This window comes from Pinus tabuliformis, chromosome 3_1 (genome assembly GCF_031772625.1).
Source record: "Pinus tabuliformis cultivar Carrire ecotype Pingquan chromosome 3_1, CPIR1, whole genome shotgun sequence".
NCBI lineage: Eukaryota > Viridiplantae > Streptophyta > Pinopsida > Pinales > Pinaceae > Pinus > Pinus tabuliformis.
Genome location: NC_142301.1, coordinates 682,578,537 through 682,589,910, shown reverse-complemented (window position 1 = coordinate 682,589,910; position 11,374 = coordinate 682,578,537). Strand labels below are relative to the sequence as shown.

At 36.6% G+C, this 11,374-nt stretch overlaps 1 protein-coding gene and 1 pseudogene across 1 annotated transcript; both read right to left on the bottom strand.

Moving 5' to 3' along the window:
* Nucleotides 1-343: 343 nt before the first annotated feature.
* LOC149188942 (17.1 kDa class II heat shock protein-like) lies at nt 344-987 on the bottom strand (annotated as a pseudogene).
* A 4,920-nt stretch (nt 988-5,907) lies between these two features.
* Nucleotides 5,908-6,313, bottom strand: LOC149188941 (17.9 kDa class II heat shock protein-like). The gene is made up of 2 exons (XM_089410085.1): nt 6,166-6,313; nt 5,908-6,053 (listed from the first exon to the last, which is right to left on the bottom strand). The coding sequence occupies exons 1-2, from the start codon at nt 6,311-6,313 to the stop codon at nt 5,908-5,910; spliced, it is 294 nt and encodes a 97-aa protein (XP_089266211.1).
* Between the last annotated feature and the right edge of the window lie 5,061 nt (nt 6,314-11,374).

Genomic DNA, 11,374 nt, shown 5'->3' with positions numbered 1-11,374 from the left:
AAAACAACTTATTCTTCTCTATAAAGAATGCAGTTGCAATTACTTATCTGTTAGTGTAATATATTTGGATAATCTCTTGAAGACTAGATAAAAACAGCGTGGGTAGAAGCATGCGGCTGTAACAGAAAGCACGGATGCATTGCGACAATCGGAGACTACATATTGAATGGGGAGTACTGGGTACATGAAATGGTGAATGATGGGGACGAGATACGTGGGTATGATCGGTACGTGAGAAGGGTAATGATGAATCAGTTGGAATGCCTATACCGTAATACTAATAAGTTGAACTTGCTCTCCCGGAAGATGTGTCAGTTGATAGAATCAAATAAATCACTGCCTCTCAAAAAAGATGTGTCAGTTGTGGTTTTTTTTGTAAAAGCCCTCCCTCTCGGCAGATGTGTTCTGGTGTGGCTGGAACTAAAAGCGTGGATGGAACTACGTGGATGCATGGATGCGGGGATGGGAGAACAATAAGTAACATAAAGCGTGTAAGCAAGCGTGGCGTGTATGCGAGCGTATTGGGGCATGCGTATTGAACGGAGAATGATAAGTAACATAAAGCGTGTAAGCGAGCGTGGCGTGTATGCGGGGATATTGGCGGATGCGTATCGTGCCTTTCAATAGTCTTAGGTTTCTTCGGCTTCGACAGAGGAAGCTTGGGAACCGTAACAGTCAGCACCCCATCCTGATAAGTAGCAAAAATGGCCTCTACATTACAGTCAGCAGGCAAAGTGAATTTTCTCATGAATTTCCCACCCTACGCTCCATGCGAATGTACTTCACCTCCATTTCTTCCTCCTTTTTGTTCCTCTTTTGCTTGCCAGAGTTTGGGTATCCTTTAACATCTAGTGGAGTGGAAGCCATGGCCTTTGTGTCATGCACATAAGAGCGGGTCGGAGCGTTGAGGAGCTTTTCTAGCTCGTCTGGCATGCCAAACAGCTGCTGTACAGTGCTCAGCAAAGGATCCATTGCCAATCTTCAAATATCTAGCCCAGATTTTGATGAACAATATCGGTTGAACAAACGCTTCCTAAGAATGATTACAAACTGCCCTTCGGAACTCCATGACGAGGGCAAAGACTCGGAGAAAATACATAGAGGCCTTTTTCCCCCGTTCTGGAAGCGTCGAGGGCTCTAGACGTGCTTCTGGAACCAGAAATGGTAGTTACAAGTTGTTCCATAACTACTTGATTCCAAACGTCAACTAGTTAAATAATTATTTAATTACATGAGTTTCAGTAGGTATATTACATACTCCTCCCTTAAAGAGAACACCATCCTCGGTGTTCATCTATTATTGGGACTTAATTTCTACTCATTATAAAGGATCCAAACAAGTCAAAACGAGATCCTTTCCCTTCAAAATGAAGGATTCCATTTCCAAGGAATACCCATAAGAAAAAGAAATAATTATTTTCTATAGCCATAAGAATTTATAACTACAAAACTAAGCAATTTCTACTTTCCATAGCTTAGCCACTATTCAATTATATAGAAACAAAACAAAATTTCTATACTAACTTACCCTTTTTTACCAATTACTTTTACAAGTCATGGTAACTTTTATGCAAGCACTTCACAATAGTGATTGGACAAGCCATCAACACTCCATGGTAAGTAAACTATAATGTATGAATAACAAATTCAATCACATTAGTCACAACATTTTTAATCAAATGAAATACTTTCAACTATCAATCAATTATGCAATGTCAAGTGATATTTAAATTACAGTACTTTTACAAGTACTTAAAGAGCTCTAACACTCTAATCATCAAAATGATAAATCAATGCACCGCATGCACATTGTCTTAGCTCCCACTAAACACGTCCACACAGTGCTTCTAAAAGTACCCAAAGAGCACCTAGCTCTCTAATCATCAAAATAGTCAATAACTGCACGAAGTGAAAATTATCTTACCCCTATTAAGGCATTCACAGGATTGGTAATAAAATAAAAGAGCTAAAATTCTAATAATTCCTTACTAAGTGCTAAGCTCCTTTCGCGTTAAATGTGTGTAACATATTTTACACAACTATATGTAAAATTCAATTTTAATACAAAACATAACTAATTTATTATTGTGTTCTCCTATGAGAACCATAATGGCAGAAGAAGGCTCTTCCCAACCCATGGGAACTAGTTTCCACAACCAGATGGAGTCATTTTTGCATCTAGATAGTTTCTTTGACAGAAATATTACAAGGTCTAACATGGAATTCCACTTGCCAACTAGCTCAAGAATTCCAATGACCACATACGTTCCAATATAGAATTCCTCTTAATAGTGTCCTGCCTATTCCTCTGATAGTGTCCTGTCTATGAGGAATTTTGGGCCTCCTCCAATAGGCTCCAAATCAATAAAGTTTCCTCAAGCTTTTTACCCTCTTCACCATCTTGGCAAACTCTTTTCCCTTACTGGGATCATTTATCTCTAAGGAGAGGAAATCCGGGTAGGCAAGTACCATCAACCCCTCTGAGCAGGTAACTGCCATCAACCCAAGGCATTCTAGTCTTTCACATCTATCCACGACTTTCTGATATTTTAAATTTCTCTTTTATCACTCTTACCCATAGTAATTTACATAGTGAAACATATGCACATTACGACTAACAAAAGAAACATTCATGTACACCATGCTCAACATGGGTCCATAATATCTTGATTAATAGGAAACACAACTCACATACATGTTGTATGCATTCTGATTTTCCAAATAACACAATCATGCATATCATATAACATTATAATTTCTCATTTATGATTGCAATTCACATTGCAACATTTTACCTTGACGGGTTTACTTGTTGCCATTAAACTACCACTACTTAATCCCATCAGCAACGTTAGTCATAAATATGCGTCATTTAAAAAATATTCATTTTCCAAATCATTTTAATTTCATGCATACAATATTGTTATCCATAAAAGTATTTGCAAATATTCATTAATGTGTAAATGTCAATAATAGTTGAGTTAACAATCTAAACATTTCCAATTTCCCATAGTTTATTGTCATCAACAGACCGATACATTAAGTAACTACCATAATCACTTGTTTACGACAACACTAACCAATCTCAACTACCAACCATCTTAATGCAGCCATGACAATACTTAATAAAAAATTAGTTATTACAGTCAAATTTCATTACTCGACTCATTGTTTATTTTCAATATCTGAAGAGGTTCTTACAATGTCTTTTTAAAACACTATATCGTCCTATTCAAGGACATTCCCCTTATTTTACATTCATGCATTGACTCATTAAAATTAGTTCATTGTGACTTCAATTATGTTCATTAAATGTATCATTATTATTCCCATATTTGCAAAGCAAAAGTTGGTAGTTGATTGTCACTTTCCTTAATGAGTGTTCAATATTGTTCATAAGTGTAATGGGTGTTCAATATTGTTCATAAGTGTGACAAAAGTTTTATTGTCTTTTATCTTCATCAAGAATCCAATGTCATGAACATAGTTTTGCAGCAAACTTTTTTACTTACTACTCAATGCAGATATAAACATGAATCACACATATCATGTCAAAAGTAGTGTACTACATAAATCAATACATAGACTTTTAAACTCATACCTAAGTTAATGTCCATTGGTGGCATACCTCAATTTCTTTTCCGCTTACCAATTCCCAAAGGCACCAGTGGTGCAACCTTTAGCTTTGATACCACTTGTAACATATGCCAGTAACCTCACATGTAAAAGCAGGGAGTTAGAATTTTATACACAAATTACCTACAAGTAATTATCCAAAATCACTACTCCACATTCCTCATTAACCATTAGATATAATATTCATTATTACATAAAGTAAATTGCAATAGAGGACAGTAAGTTGCATAGCCATTGACAACCACTGTTGTAGTATATTAACATAAATTGTCTCATGAACCTTGCATCCATTTCATGCTTCCCTTAACCATATTAATTAATCACATACTTGACATTATGTTTATCACATCAAATATGGAATCAACATAATCAAGGATTCAACACCATCAATCTGACACATTAAGCAGTCACATCATTGAACACCGATATATCCTGGAAACCCATAGGGTGAAAACTAGCAAAGATTTAATTTTATTATTAAACGCTCATGAGGGTTTTCACCCCTCACTCAATGGCTTATAAGGGATTCCATCCTTTATCCATTGCTATAAAATATTACAATGAAATATCATTAGAATGTCACATAACTAGCTAAAACCTATTACATTTTCCATGAAACCCTTTACCTACATATCACCACTATCTACATCCTTGTGGCATGATTTTTCTATCAATGTATGATACTGCAACTCGTACTCATGAGCATGGACCGTTAGTTCTTTACCTACCACTATGTTAAATATCATCTTTCTTTGGCACAAACCGCCATCGTTTCCTGTCATTGTTGTCGTCAACAAGCTTTGGCAACAAGATTTGTTACAGTATTAATCAATCAATAATCAGTCTCTAAAGGTGATATTTTCACATCTACTCATGTGCATGAGTTGTAAATAGAATATCACAACATGCTTCTTCTAACAACGTTGTGCACAAATAATTATCAAGCATGTCATAATAATTAACTAGTACATTTATTCAAGTAAATACTTGTTTTACTTTCCACATTACTTATTCACACTAATGCATATCTCTCTTTAAAAGATCTAACCCAATAGTTCTCAAATCCATGTTTCTCTTTAAAATATATAACACAATAGTTATATATCCATACATGTAATACACTATTGTTTCTATGCTTTTGCATATGTGTTCTTTTCACATAGTTATTTTTCAAGAACCCAACATAATTTCTTTATCATTTATGTACAAAGTTATTATGCATTTGTTTCCATGAAAGTATCATAAAAAAGCCTCGTGCATTTGTTTACAAGAAAGTATCATATTCAACCTTTCTTTTGGGCATAAGAACTAAGATAAAAATAATGGTAACCCTTTATGCAATAAACCATGCTACTAAATCAAACTATCCAATATGCAACCCACAAATCCTTTACCTTTTTACTCACCCAAACATGTAACTTTTGCAAACTCTCTTGCAAAGAAATTAACACCATTAACTTATCTTTCATGCATAAGAAGATATATTCTTTCCAAATAAAGTTCTTATGACATATCTCTGTGCATTTTACCTATGCATAGGTTATTATATTTTCTCATATCTAAGTATTATTTTTCAAGAGAACTCTCTACCCATGATAATATTTCACAAATTACCCTCTTTAATCTATATTCACTTCCAAGAAAATGACTATGAAACCCCTTTTTAAGAAAAAAGAATTCATCCTATCTTTTCTTACATAAACACATATGCATGTTATATAAAAACAATAAATGTTACTTATCTTTTAATGTTGCAAATATATATAATAACCAACTTTTCCTATATATAATAATAACCATCTTTATCTACATGCATTAATATATTTTCTTTACCAAGAAAATATATAAAATAATCAATCTTTGTATACATGCATTAATATGTTTTCTTTATCAAGAAAATATATAAAATAATCAATCTTTGTCTAGATGTCGTAATATATTTTCTTTAACAAGAAAATATATAATAACCATCTTTATCTACATGCATTAATATATTTTCTTTACCAAGAAAAATAGAAAATAATCAATCTTTATCTACATACATTAATATATTTTCTTTACCAAGAAAATATATAAAATCAATCCTTATCTACAAGTAGTGATATTTGTTTTTAAAATATATATATATATATATATATATATATACTTTCATAAATCTATCATATTTTCTTAATCTTTCCATGCAAAATGGAACAACATGATATTTTCCTACAATCCAAAAAGAACAACTTATTCTTCTCTATAAAGAATGTCGTTCCAGTTACTTATCTGTTAGTGTAATATATTTGGATAATCTCTAGAAGACCAGAGAAAAACATCGTGCCTTTCACTAGTCTTAGGTTTCTTCGGCTCCGGCGGGGGAAGTTTGGAAACCGTAACAATCAGCACCTCATCCTGACAGGCAGCAGAAATGGCCTCTACATTGCAGTCAGCAGGCAAGTGAATTTTCTCATGAATTTCCCACCCTACGCTCCATGCAAATGTACTTCACCTCCGCTTCTTCCTCCTTTTTGTTCCTCTTTCACTTGCCAGAGTTTGGGTATCCTTTAACATCCAGTGGAGTGGAAGCCATGGCCTTCGTGTCATGCACATAAAAGAGGGTCAGAGCGTTGAGGAGCTTTTCTAGCCCGTTCAGCATGCCAAGCAGCTGCTGCACAGTGCTCAGCAAAGGATCCATTGCCAATCTTCAAATATCTAGCCCGGATTTTGACGAACAATATCGGTTGAAAAAATGCTTCCCAAGAATGATTACAAATTGCCCTTCAGAACTCCATGAAGAGGGCAGAGACTCGAAGAAAATACATAGAGGCTTTTTCCCCCATTCTGGAAGTGTCGAGGGCTCTAGACGTGCTTCTGGAACCGGAAATGGTAGTTACATGTCGTTCCATAACTACTTCCTGATTCCAAATTTCAAACAGTTAAATAATTATTTAATTACATGAGTTTCAGTAGGTAAATTACGCAAATATAGACTCTATCTTTTGTTCATTTGAATTTGCATCTTTAAAATACCAATTTATGGAGTCCTTAAATATAAGAAGGGACTTTCATATGGTTTTGCACAACACAATAGACATTTGTTTGTTTGACAATTTCTGGTTCCCACCCTAGTGTGGGCATTTGCAAGCATTAGAACTCACATATATAAAAGTGAAAAACTGTCGGGTTAACTCCCTTGTCTTAGCTGAGATAGATCCCCATGCAACTTTTCCAAAGAATGTTGATTGAAAAATCAGTTTTCTTTTGTAATTATGAAATTTATGTATGAAACCAATCATTTTCCTCCATTGGACATTGGCATATAATAATGTAGAAATCAACACATTTAGAATCAAATTATGTGCAGGTAGAATCTAAAAGACTGCAAAATTTTGATCAAGTGAGACAATTCAATATTGAAAAATGGTCAAAAACCACTAAGAGAGGAGCAAGAAATATGCACCAAACCTTTGTGGAATGAAATAAGCTCAACATTAAATGCACACTTCACAACCTTTTACTACTTTTTGGGAACAAAGTCTACTTTCTAAGGCATAAAAATCATGATTCATTTATATATAGGCCCCTACTTGGTCAAATACATAGCCAACTAGTAGAATATCAAGCTGAATAAAGGAAAGTTTGTGGCTAGTCCATGGCTACTCCCATAAGAGTTCACCATGGTACCTTTGAATAGTGAATTAAAGTTTCTATGCCAACTAAAAGAATTATTTAATCAATGCTAAACAAAAGATCCAATTCTCTCATCCTCTTGGGGTAGTTCAATTGGCAATGACCGTGGAAATGGAGTCTCACCGAACCGGAAGTCTTGGGTTCAAATCTTGTGCTATTCCCCCCAATCGCGGCTGAACTGGAAGTCTTGGGTTCAAATCTTGTGATATTCCCCCAATTGCAGTGAAAAGTTGGACATGATGAAGATGTAGTCCTACCAAGCTTACAAAAAAAAATATCCACTTCTCTCAAATATTCGTTATTGGCTCTTGAAAGAGCCTCTTTGAAGATTGAGAGACAATTTATGTTGAAAAAGTTATAGAAGTTGTAAATATCTCCAAAGTGGTCATTCCCAATATCTCCAATGCCACTAACTTCCTCCAAAATGAGTCCTTGTCCCTGTACAGGGCATAAATATTCAAGATGTGGATACACCCCAGTAAACCTCTGATTTATCTAGCTAATAGTATAGATGCAAAACATGAGAATGCCTTCATCTCGACCCATCATGCATCCCATAAAGCAACCAAACCCCCCTGAAAGTCCAGCAGCATTAGTGGCCACCATATGCCAATCAGGGAGCATCTTCCTAAAGTATATGATCACCTGGAGAGTTGAATGCATAGTATCTTGCAGTAGAATGATATATGAGCGGGTTGAGAGGAAAATCTCTTTTAGGGCCAAAAATTTGTGGGAAGGCCCCAGTACCCGGATGTTCATGGAAAGAATGAATTTCATGGCAGCCCAACAGTGAGCATCTTTGCTCTAAGGGCCTGGGGTGAGGTGGATGAAGCAATTGGGACATCTGTCAAAGAGTGTGGATTAGACGAATTAAAAGGGATATGCCGAGATCGACCCCTAAAATGTCGACTATCCTGTTCTTTTTCCGTCTAATAGTAATATTTCTCATCGATGAGGGACTAATGGTAGGGGACATGGAGCCAAGCGGCTTCTGAATCGTAAGAGTATGCAGGTCCAAAGTCTTTTATTGTAAAAGGAATTCTAGTGCCCTATCCACTGAGTTAGTAGGTGAGACAGTTGGTGACATGGGCGAAATAGGTCGATCTATGGATGGTTGTATAGGATGTGTGGTGGTATGAGGGTTAGATGTAGGGATATATGTAATTTGAGATGTGGAGGGTACGTCATGTGTCGTCATATGGGTTAGTATAGTAAGTGGAGGGGGCAGGTCAGGGCATGTAAGGAGAGGGATCCTATCTGACATGGATGGGGAGGTATCCCCAACGTTAGGGGTGCCAAAGTCATCCAAAGCCCATGAGGAAGTTTGAACCAGAATAGGAGCAGACTCAGCATAATTCGTAGGATGTAATTCAGCAGCTAGGAAAGGAAGGTTGTAAAGTGGAGAACCTCTTGTGTTCATCGTGTCATCCGAATGTTGTGTCATCCCACGACCATTCATCCAAATATATGTTAGACTGCCAACCTTTCCCTTTACATCAGAATATTGTCGCATGTGTGCCATATGATGACCACCAAACCTTCATGGAAATTGTGCCATCAAGTGACCAGTATGATGATAGACGAGACAATGAAATGGAACTCCCCAAAAATCCAGTCGCTGTGTCAAGTGTGTAGATTCCCATTTTATTTCTATGTGATCTGGGAAGCCACCACTGTAATCCTTCTCGATCAGAATCCAAGCGATTCTTTTATCCTGGGCACCCAAACACTGAGGGTCTAGTCCATAATTCAATTGGTAATCCTGGTAATTTTACCCAGATAAGTTTATTCTTGGGCGTCTCCTTCAGAGGATTGAAACCAACCTACCAAGCATGAAGTGCCAAGAAGCTTCGCCCCTTTATCAATGGAATTGCCTTTATTTTGAGTAAATCCTCATGACTAAGAAAGTGGAAACTATACCAACCACCCATCAGTCACACCACCGAAGGCATGTAGCCAAACAGTTATTTCCACTTCAATTCAACCAAATTCTGCATCTTCCCCTCACCCAGTTCAGTAAAATTCCATTTGCCTACTAACGCCAGCTTCCGTAAGCTATTAATCCTGTCAATTAAAACGTCGTGACTGAAACACAACATTGGAGCTGCGGTGGTGGTTTTTATGGAATGTTGTTTATTTCAGCCTTGTCTATTTACATTCCCTTGTCTATTCTCATGAGCGCCGAGGGATGCATGCACACCACCTAGCCGCCCCAACGAAGTCACCACCAGGAACCAAGTGTGCATGTTATTTGGCCCACCATGTCGCTCCGACCCGGTGAAATGTGGATATTTGGATTTGGCTACCATCATGGCTCAGATGAAGGCCTCATGTGCTGATGTGTCAGATTCAAATGGGTCCATCAGAGATATATTATAGGGCGTGCAAAGTGCTGCCACTAGTGTGAAAAAGTATCATCTATAAATGTGTGTCAGAGTGTTAGGTCGAAACACTAGTGGATCCACCAGCGAATCCCAACAGGAATGTTTTGGGATTAAAACATGTATTCAAAAGATCAGGAGCTGCATAATACACATACCTACATAACACCAATCGAGGGACGTCGCCGAAAATGTGCGCCTCAAAATGGTAAAAAATGATGTGAGTCGAACATAATATAGAGTGAATGCTTCGATACAGCAACACGTAGCAAAACAAAGTCCAGGAAGTCGAGGCAAAACTGTCAACAGAATAGGCATTTCGACGCCTATAACCAGAAGGGATATGTGTTCTAATAATGCGGATAATGATATAGATGGCAATAAGAAATATCATCAGTATGTGGGTAATCTCAGATATTAAGAAGGATAGAGAGTAATCCAGATACATTCTAGGCATATTAGAACCAGGATATAAAAAAATATTTACCGCAAACCCCGATATGCACCAATAAACCTCAAAACTAATGGCGGGAGTACATAGCAAATATGGGAAGCATAAATGCAAATATCAATTCGAGAACACAGAAAATTATAACAACTATTTTACAGAAATGTAAAACACCCCAAACCCAAGCTATGTATACATGTTGCATTTGCCAAAATAGTGTATCTCGGAGCTTCGTACCAGAACCATTGAGCATAGTCCCTAACACTCTTCAATCTCACACTGCTGCAATGCTGCATAACTAATGTTGTCTTTTCCCTCCATGTTTAGCATTAGATCTCGCCGGCTTGACTCTGTCAGCGTTGAAATCTTCTTTGAGATTTCTATTAGCTTGGGGTTCATTGTCAGATGTGATTTTGGTTTCCTGGTATATATCTAGTTTTCTTTCTTCACTTCAATATCTTATTCTTTGGTAAACAAGGTAGGTGGACTCCAAGGAATTTTTCAATTTCTTTCTTTCGCTACCTCTACCTTCATCACTCAAATAAAACTCCTGCGCTCTTTAATTATTCCTTTCACAGGCTCAAAATCGAAAGAAACCTATCTCCATAAGATTCGAAAGAATGTTTTTTAATCATTAAAAATGATCAACCTCACATGAAAAGATTCTTTTCAAAATGCGACACTCCAATATTATCTTCCCTTTCAACCATAATTTTATGCATTTTTTTGTTTTTTTCATTTTCATTTTAAATTTCAATCCAACTATCCTCCACCTCATGTTGATCGCCCTCCCTCCACTTGGTTGAATCCATAGGTTTCATTTCCACATACCCTAATCGAATTGTTGTCCATCGGTTGATCGCCCTCCCTCCACGCGTTTGAATCCATAGATTATTGTTTCCAATTACCCTATTCGAATAGTTGTCCATCATTTCATTTCAATGGACAATATTCAATTCCAGTTTTGATGACAAGATTGTTCCTATTTCTCTCCTTGATCATTGTGAACATGCACAGGTGGGTTCATTGATATCGCCCCAGGTTCATGTGAAAAAATTTCAACCTTTGTTATTAAGGTTTGTCCACTTTATTAGTCCCTGTCATCTGGCATGGGACTATAGAAATTGAAATTTTTTGTTCAGCATTAATTGAAGTTACTTAATTCCTGCTCCGCAGTGCACTGACCATAACCTTGCATGTGTTGATCATATTGCATTACATTCCATGGTCTTATTTG